Source organism: Vidua macroura, chromosome 25 (genome assembly GCF_024509145.1).
Source record: "Vidua macroura isolate BioBank_ID:100142 chromosome 25, ASM2450914v1, whole genome shotgun sequence".
NCBI classification, from domain to species: domain Eukaryota; kingdom Metazoa; phylum Chordata; class Aves; order Passeriformes; family Viduidae; genus Vidua; species Vidua macroura.
Genome location: NC_071595.1, coordinates 3,161,366 through 3,178,307, shown reverse-complemented (window position 1 = coordinate 3,178,307; position 16,942 = coordinate 3,161,366). Strand labels below are relative to the sequence as shown.

The 16,942-nt window shown below is 65.9% G+C and overlaps 1 protein-coding gene across 3 annotated transcripts; it reads left to right on the top strand.

Moving 5' to 3' along the window:
• Window positions 1–8,828: 8,828 nt before the first annotated feature.
• On the top strand, window positions 8,829–16,485 carry CRYBG2 (crystallin beta-gamma domain containing 2). Of its 3 annotated transcripts, none has more exons than XM_053998798.1 (19): window positions 8,829–10,816; window positions 11,240–11,287; window positions 11,378–11,496; window positions 11,724–11,889; window positions 11,966–12,027; window positions 12,190–12,316; window positions 12,608–12,643; window positions 12,744–12,871; window positions 13,045–13,171; window positions 13,456–13,598; window positions 13,666–13,792; window positions 13,881–13,913; window positions 14,008–14,120; window positions 14,202–14,331; window positions 14,508–14,647; window positions 14,733–14,856; window positions 15,321–15,479; window positions 15,797–15,956; window positions 16,067–16,485. In XM_053998798.1, exons 1-19 carry the CDS (start codon window positions 8,852–8,854, stop codon window positions 16,153–16,155), a joined length of 3,996 nt encoding a protein of 1,331 aa, XP_053854773.1. In that variant the 5' UTR covers window positions 8,829–8,851; the 3' UTR covers window positions 16,156–16,485. The 3 variants fall into 3 exon arrangements, with proteins under 3 accessions (XP_053854773.1, XP_053854772.1, XP_053854774.1); XM_053998797.1 differs by having other exon boundaries at window positions 11,966–12,105; XM_053998799.1 differs by lacking the exons at window positions 14,733–14,856; window positions 15,321–15,479; window positions 15,797–15,956; window positions 16,067–16,485 and having other exon boundaries at window positions 11,966–12,105; window positions 14,224–14,331; window positions 14,508–14,590.
• Window positions 16,486–16,942: the final 457 nt, after the last annotated feature.

The following is a 16,942-nucleotide window of genomic DNA, read 5'->3' as shown; positions in this document are numbered from 1 at the left end:
GTATTAGGCCAGCCAAAAAAAAAAAAAAAAAAAAAAAAAAAAAAAAAAAAAAAAAAAAGGAGGAAAAAAAACAACAAAAAACCCAGCTTAGACCCCGCCGGGAGGGAGCCGGGAGAGGTTTGACTCCATCTTCACTCCAACAATAGGGGTGGGAGGGAGCGGGAGGGTTTTTTCAAAGGCTCCCAAATTCTCGCAGACAATAGCAGCCCCCGCCCCCCCCCCCCCCCCCCAGGACCCACCCGCGGGGCCGGGGGGCGCCGGGCCCAGCTCCGCCATCCCGTCCCCACGTGATCCTAATTAACCCCCCCGGTAATAGCGACACATTCCGGGAGGGATTTGCAGCGGGGGGGCTGTGTGGGTTGACCCCCCCACATTTAGGGCACTTAGGGGCGAGGCCACCTGTCAAGGCAAGAGGTGACACTCGGGGAGGGGGGGCTGGAGGTGGGACCCCCGGACATCGGCGGGAGCTTCCACGTCGTTTCTCCGCGCCCCCTCCCCACGAGTGGAGCCACCTGCGAGCCGCGACCCGGTGGGACGGGGAACCGGCCCCGGCCGGGCGGCAGCACGGAGGAGGGGGCGGCTTTCCGGGGTCTTCCTGCGCCCCCGGCCCCATCCCGTGTCCCGCGAGCGGGGCGCGCACCCCGGCACCGTGCGACCCCCGGGATGCGCCGCGCTTCCCCCCGTCCCAGCGGCACCGGCGCGGGGAGCGGGGCCGGGGCGGTGTCTGGGGCCCGGCGCCCCCCGGGCCGGGCGGGGACAAAGGGCGAGTGACCAGCGGCTCCATTTCCGGCGGCGGACAATGCCCCGGCCGTGGGGGCACAGCGCCGCCCGCCGCCCCGCCCGGGCTGTGCCCGGGGGTCCCCCCGCGCCGCCCCCAAACCGGGCCGAGCCGGTAGTGCCCCCCAAGGGGCAGCTGGAGCTGGGGGTGGCGTCTGCGCCCACCGCGGCCGCCCCACGCGGCGCCAGTCCCGCGTGGTGTCACCGAGCGGAGCATCGCGGGGCACCGCGCGGTCACCGGGCACCGCGGGGACCGCGGTGTCACCCGCGGGGGTCCCCTGGGCCGGGCCGGTGCTGCCGGTGAAATCCCGCGTGGGGATCCCCGCGCGAGGGCTCCGCCGCCCGCGGGGCCGCTGCCGCTGGCCGTGGTGCTGAACCGGCCGCCCTGTCCAGGGTCCTGGCGGTGTCCTTCCTCCTCCTGCTCTTCCTTTCCTTCCTCCTGCTCTTCCTCTTCCTCCCCCTGCTCCTGCCTCGCACACCGGGGACTCCTCGTTGCCCCTTCCCCACAGAGCCGAGCAGCCCCGCTGTACCCCACTGGCAGACAGCAAAGCAGGCGGAAGAGGAGGAAGAGGAGGAAGAGGAGGGTTTTTCTCTGTGGAGGCACCCAAGTGAGCTGCTGGGAGCGCCCCAGCCCGCCAGGACTCGTGGTGCAGGTCGATCCGTGTCCCACGGGCACAGACAGAGTGGGAGGTGCCACGACTCACCCCCACCCGGTGTCACAGCGTGTCCCCTCACCTTCACACCACCCTTAACGGGCACGAGCCGGGCTGGGAGGAAACTCCACTGGTCTCTCATCGTCAGTTCTGAGCCGATTCCCCAAAGCCGAGAAGCAGCACCTCACCTGCAGCAGAAGGAGGGACGGGTCTGGCCAGTGCTTCCTTATGGGACCCCCACTCCCATCCCTGACCAGGCTCTGGCAGCCGCAGAACTCCCAGTCCAGGACAGGGCTGGTGGAGGGGACGGGGCTGGTGGCAGTCCTGGCAAGAAGGAAACCGCGGTGCCTGTCCCTGTTCCCCCTCTCTGCTGGCACTCACAGCCAGCTCGGGCAGCGCTCCGGGACCATCCTGGGAGCAGGAGTGCACCTGGGCCCCTCTCCTGGCTGCAGGGGTTGCACGTTCATCCTCGTTTTTCTCTCGGCTGTGGGATAACTGGGGCAGGAGGGGAGAAAATAACCCACCCTCCAAACGGCTCCAGCACCCTCCTCTCATCCCTGCTCCCATCCTGTCTCCTGCCCAGTTTTTCCCATTTCACTCAGGATTTGGGGAGGGTGCAGCCCGCATGGTGTGAGGGCACGGGGGAAGGATGTGGTGAGGAATGAGCTCTTTCTTGCTTTCTGCACAACAAATCCTTCAGAAAATAATCCACACCCTGCACCAGCCTCCCCCTGCAGCCCCTCTCTGATGGACAGGAGTGAGCAGCAGTCCCAGAGGCATTTTCCTGTAACTATTTGCAGGCAGCAGCAACTTCCTCAGCACGCCCTGATTTCTGCCCATCCTCAGTGACTTTCCAGCCAGGCAATGCAGCCACATCCCCAATCAGGGCACTTCCATCCTTTTCCATCCAACCCTTCCCCGGTGCCGCTGTCCCAGCCCACAGCAGCGCCGGCCCCGTGTCATATTTCTGTGCGTAGTGTATTTGTTTTCAGGGCCTGTTGAATGGCAAACGCGGAAGGGAAGGGGACTCCTTCCTGTTCTTTCAGAGCCGGTCGCTGTGCCCTGCTCGGCTTCAAGGGAATAGCCGGCAAAGCGGCTTCTTTCACAAATAATGGCTTCATTAGATTGAAAGAAGTGGACAGTGACCTCACTGAAATGGACTTTCTGACCCCTGCTGACCTCTGCCCCCAGCTCTGACAGCCTGTAAATCTTCCCCCTCGGCACGGCCGGGGCAAGGGCAGCAGCTCTGTAAGCCCAGTGCCGGCGCTGCTATCCCTGGGCCAGACCCACGGAGCCGCCCCGGGGCTCCACCCGGGCCCTGACCCAGCAGGATGAGTCCTGGGGATGAGCAGCACCCAGGCACGTGGGTCACAGCGCTGGCAAAGATGGGGACCGGTGTCCCCAGAGTGCTGCAAGCCCCTCCAGGGTCCTGAAGGGCCGTGGAAAATGATGTTATCTGGGCTGAGGCTCCAGGGCCATCTCCCAGCGCTGTCACTGCCACCGCTGACCAGCTCAAAAGCAGCCTCCGAGCTCCTGCCAAAGAAAACTGATCCTTCTCCCTGCCCACCCCACAGGCACAGCCCTCCTGGCTGCACACAGATGCACAAACCTCCTCCAACCCCGGCCGGGCCCACCTCCACCCCCTCCTGTGCACGCAGACCCTTCCCTCCAGCCCCCAACACCTCCTTCCCCACCCACCCAGCCCAGGACCCGGGTGGCCACTGCCCAGTCCTTCCAGCCCATCTGCTGGTGGGGAAACTGAGGCACGAGGGGGAGCGGTGGGTGCCCATGCTGGGCGCTCCACTTCACCCTGCCCTGCCTAAGGCTGGCACTCGCGCCCTGTGGCCGAGCCCCTCACACCCCACCTCCCTCCTCCTCACCCTTCCACACTCGCTGCTGACCTTTGGCTAAGAAGCAATCAATAAAGGAGACCACGGAGCTGCCCCTCCCCCTCACTGGCCCCCCACACCCCCTGCTCGCCCCGTGCCGGGGCTGAGGGATGCTCCCAGTGCTGGGAACACGGGGCGGGGGGACACTGACACAAGCGTGCTCCCCGGGGGTGCCCTCACCAGGCTGCACCTTCCCAACCCTCCAAAAATACTGCCCTGGCGCCTCTTCCCGGCCGTGGGTGCCCCACAGCTCTGAGGATGGAGCGTGGCCATCCTGCTCCATCTCAAATGGGGCTGCCCGGGGCATTGGCCCCTGGCAGGGGGAGAGTGAGGAGTGCTCCCGAGGGTGCCCTGTAGGGTGCTGCCTGCGGCCAGGGTTCCCCCGCAGGGCAGGGGGGGCAGAGGAGGATAGAGACAGACTCCTGCCCCTGGCCTGGAGTGATGGGTTGAGCCCAAATTCGGCAGCTCCCTTTGATAAAAGCCCTGGGGCAGCAGCTGATTGATCGGCTGCAGAGCGGGGATTGATCAGGATTTCAGCCCATGCATATTCCTGCTCCCTGATAAAGGGGAATCGATAGCTGAAGGATATTCCTCAGAGGCTGCAGACTCCCCCAGACCAGAGCTCACAAGTCTGCCCTTGCCCCTTAAATCCCCCCAGCCCCGTTCAAACCTCAATCCCCCAAGAGCAAACTCAGGCAGTGGGGGCGAAAACTGGTTTGGGGGAGCCAGGAGAGCACAGCAGGATATTGAGGAAAGGCAGAGCCTCTCCCCCAGCAGCTGAATCTCACCTCCCAAAGCATCGGCCTCTCCTGCATTGTCCTCCTCTTATTGGTGGCCTGGCAAACAGGGGTTTCATCTTTCCTGGGGTGCTGGAGAACCTCCTTCAAAGTCCTGGTCAGGGTGAACCAAAGGAAGCTGCGCTGGCTGATACCTCCAGAGCCCCTCGCCCTCATTGCCTCCAAACACCAGAACGGCTGCCCCGCCCCAGCGCTGAGAGCTGGAAACGCATTGCAGCTGTGGCCGGAGCAGAGCCCTCCCGATCCCACTGGGAACGGGGACAGACACCCAGTGTTCACCCGGGGGAGGGGACATGGTTCATGGGGGTGTCCTTTTCCTTTTTCACTCTTATCTTCCCATTTCCCCCCGCCTGAAGGGACGATGACCGCGGGACGCCCCTGCAGCCCGGAGAGGGCTCGGGGCGCTGCGGGGCTCCCTCCGGCCCCGTCTCCCTCCCGGGAGCTGCGGTTGAGCCCGACCCCGCCCGTCCCCAGCGTGCCCCGTTCCGTGTCCCTCCCTTCGCACACAGTGACTCAAAGCCCAGGCTCGCCCCGGTGTCCCTCCAGTTTCTCCAGTGCCTGGGGAACTGGTTTGCTGCGGGGCAACCCTCCCCAGCGCTGACTAAACGCTGCCCGGCCGCCACGGGGGCTGGGAAGGGAGCTCCCGCTGGAGCCGCGGCCGAGCTCGGCTGGCTCGGCACGGACACCCACCCTGGCACAGCCTGGCACACACCAAACACACCAAACACACGCGTGCACAAGCACTGACACCGCCCCAACACCCAGCCGGGCCGGGGCTGCCGGGACCCCATCGCTGCCCCTCCTGCGAGCACCGGAGGGATGCAGGGGGCAGATCCTGCCCCCGTGCCCGAGCCACAAGGACCGACAGTCGGTCTCCGTGTGGGTGCTCAGCCACCCTCGGGGTCCTGGCAAAGGGCACAGGAGGGGACCGGGGACCTGCCAGAACCCGGCAGAGGGAGCTCGGCTCTGCCTCAGTTTCCCCAGCACGTGAGCGGTGTCACCCAGAGCTGGGTGGCCCCGGGAGCCCCAGCCAGAGCTGAACTGTGGCCACCTGCTTCGGGCTGGCAGTGGCCGGGGAGGCTCCCGGGCTGGGCCAGCAGCCGGGAGTGGTGGCTCCGGGCTGAGGCTGGCACCGCAGCGGGCTCCCGCGGGCTGGGGCGGAGCGGGAGGGCAGGGCGAGGACACGGGGCGGGTGCTGGCCCCGCTGCGCTCCCAGCCCTGCCGGGACGGGGCCCTGCGCCCCGGGGTCAGGTCTCCCGCGGTGGCCCGGGGCTACCGTGATATCAACTCCCTCCCCAAGCCCGTGTGAAACCCCTCGAGAGCCCCAGCTCTCTGAGACCTGGGAGATGTCCCCGCATTCGGAGCCCCTCGGGAACGTGCTGCAGTGCTGGGGGCTCCTTGTGGGACCCCCGGGAAGCGGATTGACCCGGGGCAACCCCAGCCCTGTGGACCCGCAGCCCCTCAGCACCCTGCGCTGGGGCCCTGCCAGCCTCACGGCCGGGCCGTGGTGGCAGCGCCGTGCTGGCCGGAGGCGCGGGGACAAAGCGTTCCCTGATGTCCCATCCGAGGTTCCCATCGCTCTTCACTCGGTGGGTGGTGGGATAGAGGTCCGGGGGGCCCAGAGCCACCCAGGCCGGCTGGGCTCCCTCCCGGCACTGCTGAGTCGGAGGAAACGGGGGAGCCGGGTTTGGAACCAGCCTGACCGGCTCCCCGGCTGTCAGCACCTGAGGAATGCCAAACCTCCGCTGCGCCAGGGCTGGGTGCTCAGGGCTGGGTGCTCAGGGTGACTCTGCCGGTCCGCCCAGCTGTGCGGTGTGCAGAGAGCAGCCCCGCGAGCCCGCTCGGCGCGGCGCGGCACGGCACGGCACGGCTCAGACCCCGGCCGGCACGGCGGGACCCTCGGCCGGCAGGTACGAGGGGTGCGGTGCGGGGCCCCGGGCACAGGGCGCTGCCCGGGCCGGCCCGGCTGGCGGGGTGCTGCCAGGGAAGGGGCTCCGTGCTGCTGGGGGAGGCGGGCACCGGGGCTCCCGTTCCACTGCCACCCACGGGGACTGCCCGGTGCTTGGACCTGAGCCCCGGCTGGGCAGGAGCTGGGATGGGTCCCGGCTCCCCCAGGATCGGCACAAGCCAGGGAGGGGGGGTGAGGCCGGGAGGTGGGGGCTGAGTCCAGCTCTGACCCTCCCACCTTCAGTCCCTGGATTTGGGGGGCTGCTTGGGTTGTAATCCAACTCCTGCCACCACAGTGCATCCCAAGAGATGCCTGAGAGAGCTGGGGCTCCTCCACGTCTGCTGGCCTCTCGCCCCGGGCTGAGGGGACAGCGGGGCTCCCCTGTGACCCCTGTCCCCCTCCGTGCCAGGCGCATGGCTGCCCATGACCCGGCTCAGCACGGGAGGGCAGGGACAGCGAGGGCGGCCGGGGGCTCCCCTGCCCTCCCCGTGAACCTCAGCCCGTGCAGCAGCCAAGCAACCCAGATCCCTGATTTTCCTGAAGGTGGCAGGTCCGCTCTCACCTCGCGGTGACAGAGCTCAGCCCAGCGTGGCCGGAGGCTCAGCTTAATCCGTGGTCAGCGGCTCAAAGGCAGCCGCAGCTGCTGCCCTCGGCCCCTCCGTCTCTCCTGAATATTAAACAGCACCTCGTGCCTTTGACTTGGGTGCTGGGAGACCCTTTGGGGCGACAGGAGGCAGCAAACGAGGTCAGCGGGTTGGCTTGGCCAAAGGGAATTAATTAGAGCCGTGCTGGGTGCCCTGGTGTGGCAACAGCACTGGATCCAGCTTGGCATGTCCGGGCAGGCGGGGATGGCCAGCAGCAGCAACCAGGGAGCTGCAGGGTCTTGCCCTCTTGTCCTTGCATCCTCATGTCCTTGTGTCCTTGACCCGTTGCTGCAGTGGGGATTATTTTAGAAAATGTGGTGCTGGGGCAGAGCAGGGCTCTGGGTGAGCTCCTTTCCCAGGACCTGGGGTGCCCAAGTGCTGGATCCAGCTGCAGGGATGGGGTGGGATGGGAAGGACAGACGTGGAGATCTTTGGAAATGCATCTTCAGGTGAGAGGCAGGATGCTGAGTCAGCAGGTCCTCCCTCCCCCCAGCACCCCGGTGCTGCACGGAGCCAGTATCCCTGTCCCTGTGTCCCTGTGCTGTCCTGCAGCCATGGGCATGGCCAGTGCATCCATCCCTCTTCCACTGGTGGATGCCATGGCCCTGGGGATCCAGCTGTGGCCCTGGGAACCCAGCTGTGCCCATGTGGCTGTGCAGCCCCACCCGGGCTGGTCCCAACCTCCAGTGGTGCTGCCTGTCCCAGACAAGGTCTCATCGCCTTCCGGAAAAATGACACAAACTCTTCCTATCTGTTCTGGAAAGACCTGCTGGGCCGGGGAGAGCAGGATCTGGAGGGTGCATGGCGGGCTGGCAGAAGGGGCAGGCAGCTGCCTGTAACCAGCACTTCCCCGCCTGCCCCCGGCCACCTGATCCCCTTGGGTGCTGGGAAAACCCAACTTGATGATGCTGGATTCATCCCACCTGGCTGCTGCAGGATGAAGTCCTCTCCGAGGTGTCCCCCAGGGAAAGCAGCCCTGGGACTTGTGCAGGGAGGTGTCCCCATTCCCTGCCATTGGGGGAAGATGGGGACCTTAATCTCAGCCTGTCCTCGGGCTGACCCCAAATCCCCATCCCTGCCGTTGTCCCCAGCCGGGCAGTGACACCGAACAGCTCCTTATTGGGAGATCCTGGGACGTGGGTGCACTTCCAGCTCCCTCCCCAGCACCTGCTGTGTCAGCTCTTCCCAATCCCAAACCCAGCAATAAAACCCTTCTGGGGCAGGCATGTGGCCACAGCACAGGGACTGTGCTGGCATCACTCCCAGGCTGAGGTGGCACATGTGTCCCTGCCCCCTGCCCTGAGCCCTGGTGACCAGAGCGATGCCCACCCTGCAGCAGCCAACGCCAGGAGGTGGAGCTGCGTGCTGGGGACAATCTCGGATCGGGGGGGTGAGCTCTGGACGATTATTCCAGTTCGCCTCCTCGTGCCCGTGGAGCTGCAGAGGTGGACACAGCAATCCCACCTTTGTCACACAGCCACAGGGAAGGGTCAGGGGTGAAGCTGCTCAGGTCTCTACCTCCTCCTGCGCACCCCGCGGCTGCCCCAGTTCTGCTCCCGATCCCAGCCAGGCCCTTTCCCGCACGGAGCAGCTTCCCTGTTGTTTTCTGGGCTTGTTTGTTTGCTGCATTTGCTGACTCGGCGCAGCCCTGCTGCCCGCCTGACTCATCCCACAGCTCGGGGCACGGCATGGCCCGGCTGCATCCTGCACGCTCACCTGTGCCCCACCAGGCTCACCTGTGCCCCGCCAGGCTCTGCCACAGCCCACAGCCCACCAGGGTGTGTGGCAGAGCTCCCACCAGCCCTGCCAGACACAGCAGCGCTGGCACGGCCAGGCAGAGGGAGCCACGGTGCTCCCCACACCCCGCATGTGCCAGGATGGATGGCAAGAGCACCACAAGGAGCCCCAAAGCCTCCTATGCTCAAGGGATCCTCCCAAAATGTCCCGCAGGGTCAGAGGGAGGTCTGTGGGGTTTAAAGGCCTTCTTTGGGGGCCAGCGGGGGTTGTTCTCAGCTCTCCCAGAGACTCCTTCTCTCCCTGCAGCTCTTCCAGACCCAGTGTGGCGGCCGCGGGGGCTGAGCCCAGCAGCGCGGGGAGTTCAGGGATCACGGAACTGGAACCATTCCCTGCCCGGCCCCCCGGCATGGATCCGCCGTTCCGGCACACCAAGAGTGGGGCCTTCATCTCCAGCGTGGAGCTCAGCATGAAGCAGGGAGCCGCGGCTGCTCCCGAGGGCAGGTCCCGCTTCCAGAAGGTCTCACTGGTGTCGCGGCGCTTGGAGAGCACCGGGAGCGCGCGGGGCCGGGACGGGAGCCCCTCCCGCGTGTCCCTCCTGCTGCAGGCCTGGGAGAGGGAGATCGTGGAGAAGACGGGCTCCAGCCCTGCTGCCCCGACCCACCGGGAGCACTCGTCCTCCGTCAGGCCCCTCAAGGCCTTCACGGCGCACGGGCCCATCTTCTCGCAGGTCTATGCCCCGGCGCAGAGGCCCCGGCGCCAGGACGAACGGGGGAAGGGGGGGCCCAGCGGGGACGGCTCCCCCTCCCCGGCGGGTGCCCCCCGTGAGGTGCCTGTGCACAGGGAGAGCTACGTGCACGGCACCCTCCTGCCCACCCGCCCCGCCGAGCGTCCCGCGGGGGCTCCCGGGGATGGTGTCGGTGCCCTGTGCGCCACCAAGCCCGGGCGCGCCCCTGCCTTGCCCAGGACCAGGCAGGTCACCGTGCTGCGGACGGGCAGGGATGCAGCTGGGCCCGAGCCGCTGCCAGTGGAAGGACGGGGGGCTCCAAATGGGACACGCGACACTGCTGGGGCCACCGCGGCCTCACCACAGCGGGACAACCCCAGGCAGGACGGCAGCGGCTCTGCTGTGGCCGCAGTGGGCAGGGAGAGCTCACCGGGCACCACAGAGGCCACTGGGCTCCCGGCTGAGGGATCCCCCGAGGAGAAGGACTCAGCACAAGCTAAGCCCACGCTGGTGAAGGCAGCTCTGGGGACCAGCAACAGGCCCGGGGACCCACAAAGCAGCCTGAGCAGCTCCCCGCAGTGTCCCTTGGCAGGCACCAGTGGCCAGGCTGCTCCAGCTGCCACAGGTGAGGGAAGCGTGCCAGATGTGGATGGCACCATTCCAGCCATGCCACCGAGGACAGAGAGCCCCCCAGGAGCTGGCAGCATCCCTGAGAACCATCCCCCAGAGGTGAGCAATGGTCCAGAGCCTTCACCCGGAACAGCAGCATCAGCAAAGGCTGAGATTGAGCCAGAGGGGGATGAGACGATGGGAGACCCCCAGGGCACAACCCCAGAGCCCCCCACCGAGCCTGCAGCCCCTGAGAGCCCCCCTGATGCGAGCGAGGAGGACCCCGAGCTGCTGGTGGACATGGAGATCTTCGTGGACACACTGCGCAACATGGAGCCCTCGGAGATGCGGAAGGCGCCCAAGGCCCCGCGGCAGCCCCGGCCGTCAGTGCTGGGCCGCTGCGTGGCTCTGCCCCCCATCCACGAGGACCGCGTGGCCCCCCGTGCCTCCCTGTCTCTGCCCCAGGCCCTGCGGGAGCTGCTGACACGGGGCCCGGTGGGGCAGCCCAAGGGGGCCCCCGAGGAAGAGGAGGAGATCGAGAACCCCTACCTGAGCCCTGAGGAGCGGGTGGCCGCGAGGACCCTCCGTGGGGTGCCCAGGGACGGCGTGGCGGGCGAAGGGTGGATGGAGGGGGGCTCGCTCCTGGGGACGCTGGGAGCGGATGACAATGCCAAACTGGTGGCTGGGGGCCCGGCCGAGCAGAGCGTGCTCTTCCGAGGGAACGTCCTCAAGGGCATGGCATTGCTCTCCCACTTCTTGGAGCAGCGGGCAGCTGGAGCTGATGAGGGCAAGCCCTACTCCCGCCTGGACAACAGTGTGCTCTACAGCCGCTTCGTGTCCCCCGGCGCTGCCCTGCTCGAGCTGCCCGACGGCGACGGGGGCTCAGACTTACCCTGCCTCAGGGACCACAATGGGCTGGGTCCTGGTGGCCATTCTGGCCCCGAGATGGCCATGGTGGAAGCCCTGAGTTCTGGCTCTGTCCCTCCTGTCACCGAGGAGCCAGAGAACACCGTGACCCTGAGCCTCGACCATGTCCTGGTGAGTGAATCCAGCACTGGGGAATGCTCTCCTTCCCCGGGGGTGTGGGAAGGGGGTGGGGGCTGAACCCTGGAGCGAGAATCCTTCCCTGTTCCCATCATACGGCTGGTGCTTCCCGTCAGAGAGGCCATGGGTGGAAGTGCAGGCACTGGGGTGGTGATGGGAGGATACTGGGATGGGTGAATACGAGGTCAAGGGATGGGAGGGTGCCACCACAGCTTCTGGGAGGGTCCCGGGCAGGTGACAGGAGGGTCGGAGGCAGACGGAACGCTGATCCCTAGCAGTGCAGGAATGCTCGAGGTGTGGCTGCTCGGGGCGGTGGGAGGGCCTGGCAGACGCCAGACACGAGGCTGCAGGGAGATGGCTGCTGCAGCCGAGGTCCCCCCGTGCTCCTCACCCGCCCGTCCCCTCGGCTCTTCACAGCAGGAGGATAAGGAGGGCTTGGAGAAGATCAACACAAGACCTGGCAAGGTACAGGGAGGGCGGTGGGGCCGGGCCGGGCTGGCTGGCCGGGGCGCTGCGCGGTGCGGCAGCACTTCTCCACCGTGTCACCCTTCCCAGATCATCCTCTACTCCGATGCCGGCTTCGCGGGTCACAAACGGGAGATCTGGGACGACGTCCCCGACGCCACATCCTGGGAGCTCTCACACACCATCTCCGTCCGAGTCATCCGAGGCGGGTAGGGACAGCGGCGGGGCGAGGACACGCGGAGAGGACACCGAGGGAGGGCTTGGCTGGGACTCGTGCCGGGGATGTCGCAGCCCGGGGTTCGGGAGCGCCCGTCCTGCCAGTGCTAATTGCCGCGGCGGTGGCAGCCCGTCCCCACCCACGCTCTGCCCCGGGGGCACCCGCGGGGCTGTGGGTAACGCTGGATCTCGCCCCATTTTGCCCCCACCCCGCTCGCAGGTGGGTGATGTACGAGAAGCCGCGGTTCCGCGGGCGCAAGTGCGTCCTGGCCGAGGGGGACGTGGAGATCGACAACCCCTGGACGACGTACGGGGACAGCGGGGACCGCGGGCAGCCCCGCGGGGGCCGCCCCTTCCGCATCGGCTCCTTCAAGAGGGTGGTGCGGGTGAGTGCAGGGACCCCCGAGCCCCCAGCGCCCTCCGAGCAGAGGTGCCGGAGCCGGAACGCCGCTGTTCCCGCAGGATTACCGCACCCCCGAGATCAGCCTCTTCGCGGAGGAGAACGGCGAGGGCGCCCGGCTCAGGTTCAGCGGCTCGGCCGAGGACACCCGCGAGCGGGGACAGGCGCTGGCTGCCGCCTCCATCATCGTCCACTCGGGCCTGTGAGGGGACCCTGGGGCTGGAGGCTGCCGGGTGGGCTCCAGCGCAGACGGGAGCAGGGTGTGATGCCTTTCCCCGTTCCACAGGTGGCTGCTTTACTCCAAGCCTTTCTTCGACGACGATCCCTACGTTCTGGAGCCGGGCGGGTACCCCAGTTTAAAGGCTTGGGGAGCAAAGGATCCATCCATCTGCTCCATGCATCCCATCAGGCTGGTGAGTGCTGGTTCCTGGGGTGTGCTTCCAGGGGTGCCGAGGCTGTATCCAGGTGTGAGTGAGTTCTGGCAGCTCTTGGTTGCCATCAGTGAGATCACAGTGTGCAAAGAGGCCAGGCGTGGCTTTGGAAAGTGCTCCTGTGGGTTAGGGGTGAGGGAAAGCTTCAAAAGAGCTTCTTGAATGAAAATAACCGAAAAAACAGCTCAGGCTTTAAAAGGTGGCAGAGAAGCAGATGTCCCTGCAATGCCCCTCCTGCCACCACAGCCTCACTGGGGCTCCTTCTCCTTCCAGGGCTGCCCCGTCGTGGAGAGACCTGGTGAGCCACAGGTGAGCTCTGGGGCAGCTCCCAGGAACCACAGGCTGGGATGGCTCTGGGACCATCCTCACCCCACCTTGTCCCTTCCTCACCTTTCTCACCTGTCCCCAGGTGTTGATCTATGAAGCTGCAGCTTTCCAGGGCTGCAGCTTCACCATCAGCAGAGACATCTACGACCTGAAGCGCCTGCCCGAGCCAGCGCTGCCCACCGTGGGCTCCCTGCGTGTCTTGGGTGGCTGGTGAGTGGCATGGGGAGGGCAGGGCTGGCATCCCGACTGGGAAGGTGATGGTCACCCCTGGGAAGGGCTGTGGAATGGCTGTGGGTCCCTTGGGAGAGAGGGACGGTGTCCCCGTGCCCCAGCACGTGGAAATCCTCTGGAGTCCTCACTGCCCGTGTCTGCCTGTGCCACAGCTGGGTTGGCTACGAGAAGGAAGGTTTCCGTGGCCACCAGTACCTGCTGGAGGAAGGGGAGTACCAGGACTGGAGGCAGTGGGGCGGCTACAGCAAGGAGCTGGTGTCCCTACGGCTGATCCGGACGGTGAGGGCAGGGATGGGACTGGCTTGGGAATGGACTTGGTATGGGCAGAGAGAGCCAGGCACCTTCATCCCCTCCTCACCCCCAAAGGGAGCCATCCCTGCCTGTGCCAGGCAGCTGGGTATGGCCTGAGATTCCCCAAAATCGCCCAAGCAAAGTTTTGGCAGCTGCTCCTACCCTCCCTGGGGTGCCCGAGGCCAGGCAGGAGCACGGTTGTGCATGTGCCCAGCCCACAGCCCCTTTCCCTGACAGACCATGGGGCTTGGGGGGGCTCCTTCTCCCCACAGGACTTCTCTGACCCAGCACTGGTCCTGTTTGAGGCCATGGACTTCGAGGAGGGCGCGAGCGTGGAGCTGAGCGAGGCACTCCCTGACACACAGCTGGCCGGCTACGGCAGTGTCACGCAGTCCATCCACGTGCTGAGCGGCGTGTGAGTGTGGGAAAGGGCTGGGGGGTGCCTGGGGGGGGAATGGGCCAGCACTCACCTCCCCCCACAGGTGGGTGGCCTATGAGGGCCCCAACTACTCTGGCGAGCAGTACATCCTGGAGAAGGGTGTGTACCGCAACTGCGAGGACTGGGGAGCCACCGACTGTCACATCGCCTCAGCACAGCCCATCCTGCAGGTGAGGGGACAGCCCCTCCTCGTGGGACCCCCCGGGCCGGTGGGTGCCATGGCCAGGCCCCCATCAGCCCCGCTGTGTTTGCTTCCAGGTCAGGGAACACAACCTCCACTTCGTCTCCAAGGTCAGGGCTGGTGGATGGGGAGGGGGACGCAGCCCCTCGTGGGGTGGTGGTGATACTTTGCCCCCTCACCGAGCCCCTCTGCTCCCCTCCCCAGATCCTGCTTTTCTCAGAGCCCGACTTCTTGGGGGATCACGTTGCCTTTGAGGAGGACCAGGAGGCCCTGCCTGAAGCCTTCATCCCACGCTCCTGCAGAGTCCGTGGGGGCAGGTAGGGTGTCAGGGGTGCTGTGGGAGGGATGGATGCCCTCCGTGATGGCTCTGTCAGTGCGGGAATGCTCCTCCCCACCAGCTGGATCCTGTTTGACGGGCAGGAATTTGCGGGGGAGCAGCACGTGCTGTCCGAGGGTGAGTACCCCACGCTCAGTGCCATGGGCTGCCTCTGCTCCACTGCCATCCGCTCCTTGAAGAAAGTTCCACTGGTGAGTTCCCTTCCCTTCCCTTCCCTTCCCTTCCCTTCCCTTCCCTTCCCTTCCCTTCCCTTCCCTTCCCTTCCCTTCCCGATCCCTCCAGAACGTTTTTCCCCTCTCACGGGCACCCCCAGTTCTGGCTCTGCACCCCAGGAAGCCTCACTCCCCCCTTGTCCCCGACCCCACAGTTTTTCTCGGAGCCCTCCATCTTCCTGCACGGGCTGGAGTGTTTCGAGGGGAAGGAGATCGAGCTGAACTCTGAAGTGCGGAGTCTCCAGGCTGAGGGTTTCAACAACCACGTGCTGTCGGTGCGGGTCAAAGGAGGGATGTAAGTGAGCCCTGGTCCCCTGGCACCCCGTGGGTGTCCCCTGCCCGCCCGGGGTGACCTGTCCTGTGCCACCCTGTCCCCACAGCTGGGTGCTGTGCGAGCATGGCGACTTCCGAGGGCGGCAGTGGCTGCTGGACTGCACCGAGATCACCAACTGGCTGACCTACAGCGGGCTCCAGCATGTGGGGTCCCTCTACCCCATCCGCCAGGTGAGGGTCACCTTTGGGAGTGGACAGGGCCGTGTCACCCGGTGGGGTGAACCCAAAACCCCAGGGCACGAGGCTCACATGGAGACAGAGCTGCCAGCCCTGGGCTGGGGGAGCTGGAGAGCAGCAGCTGACAGCTCTGGCACAGGAAAGGTGCCACCAGCTCGGCACTGTCACCCCAGATTCCTGTCCCCCACCCTGGGAGTGGCCGCCTATGTGGCGAAACGCTCCCCGTGGGCAACTGCCTCATAAAATCCACGGCATCCCAGCACGGTGAGCCGTGCCAGCTACAAGGGACAGGTCACGGTCACAGCCATCGCCCTGGGGACACGTGGGGATCTCCTGGGGGAAGGACAACGGGGAGAGCCCCCCCGGGGTGCAGGATCCTCCCTTCCCAGAGCCCCAGCCAGGTGGGGAGCTGCAGGCAGCCGGGCTTTTGGGTGCAAACAGAGGTTCCTCTCTTGCAGAGGCGGATCTATTTCCGCATCAGGAGCAGGACGCTGGAGCTCTTCCTCTCGGTCCCCGATGACGTGGAGGACATGAAGGCGGGGCGGGTGGTGGTCTCCAGCCTGAGCGAGCAGAGCAGCTCCGTCTGGTACTACGAGGATGGGTTGATCAAAAACCAGGTCAGGGCTCAGCTGTGACAGCCAGCGCCACCGAGGGGAGCAGGGCAGGACTCCTGCTGGGCACTCCCCACCCCACAGCCATCTTTAGGGGTTTACAAGAGCTTCTCCCAGCCTCTGATCCCAGCCTTGTCCCAGAGATCTGGTGATTCTCCTCTGAGTCTCCCCCGGAGATGTGAAGCCATCTCTGCCTTCCCTGAGGCGTTTTTGTCACCCTCATCACCCCCACCTCTCGCAGAGGGGATCTTCCTGCTCATCCCACATTCCACCACAGATCCAGCTGCACTACAGGGAAATCCCTCCCTCCGTGTCCCTTGCAGGTGGCCCCCAACATGAGCCTGCAGGTCATCGGGCCGGCTGGGAAGGGCGCCAAGGCTGTGCTGTGGTCCGAGTCGCGTGTGCCACGTCAGACCTGGAGCGTCGATTCCCAGGGACGGATCCACAGCCAGATGTTCGAGGACATGATCCTTGACGTCAAGGGTGAGGCTTCAGCCCTGGACAGAGGCTGCTTTCCCAGGGATGCCCAGAAATGGGGTTTTTTCCATCAGGAGTGGGGTTTGCCCTCCCCAAACCTCCCCCTTGCTCTGCAGGTGGCCGAAGCTATGACCGGGACCATGCCATTGTTTGGGACATGGCTGATGAACGACCCACACAGATCTGGGACATCCAGGTGCTGTGAGGGGCAGAGGTGCCATGGGGCAGATGGGGACACTCTGCCAGCATCCCCACACTGGGGCAGGAGGCCTCAGACCCCACTCACGCTGCATCCAAGCAGCTCTCTGCCCCAGCTGCTGGTGTGATGGATGACCATCAACCTCCCCATCCCGGGGGTGCCACCCCATCTCCCTCCCCAGGAGGTCTGAACATGGTCCATGAAGCATCCCATGGACACGGCCAGCATGGGACCCTCTGGAGAGCAGCAGGGCCCATCCCCACAAGCATTTCTTCCCCCAGAACTGTATTTATGTACGTGTGTAAGATACAGCCCTGCTTGTCTGGGCCAGCTCTGCCCGGGTGCTTGGTGTCCTTTCCTTGTCCTGCCCACAGCCTGGCACTACCCCCAGCCCTAGGCCTGATCCTGGTGCCAGGATGGAATCCCAGTGCCCTCTAGTGCCCAGGGGCACAGGCAGCTCTGTGGCCGTGGACTTTGAGGAGGGAGGCACTGGCCAAGCCGTGCCCTGGGAGCACCGGGGGCTGCGGGGCCCCTCCAGCCCCAGCTCAGGGGGACCCCAGCCTGTGGCCTTGGGGTCCCTGTCGTGGCACCTGGGCTGGGCTCAGAGCCAGCAGCGGTCCCTGGTGCAGGACTGCACCACGGCTCAGGTTACTCATCTTTTAAGTGCCCAGGACAGAGGTTTCAGCCACGTGGGTCCAGAGCAGAAGCCCCCCCGGGGATGTGACTTGGAGCCAGGAGAACACGGGGCGGGAAATGGAGACAAACGCCTCTGCGCTCTGCCGCGAGGAAATGG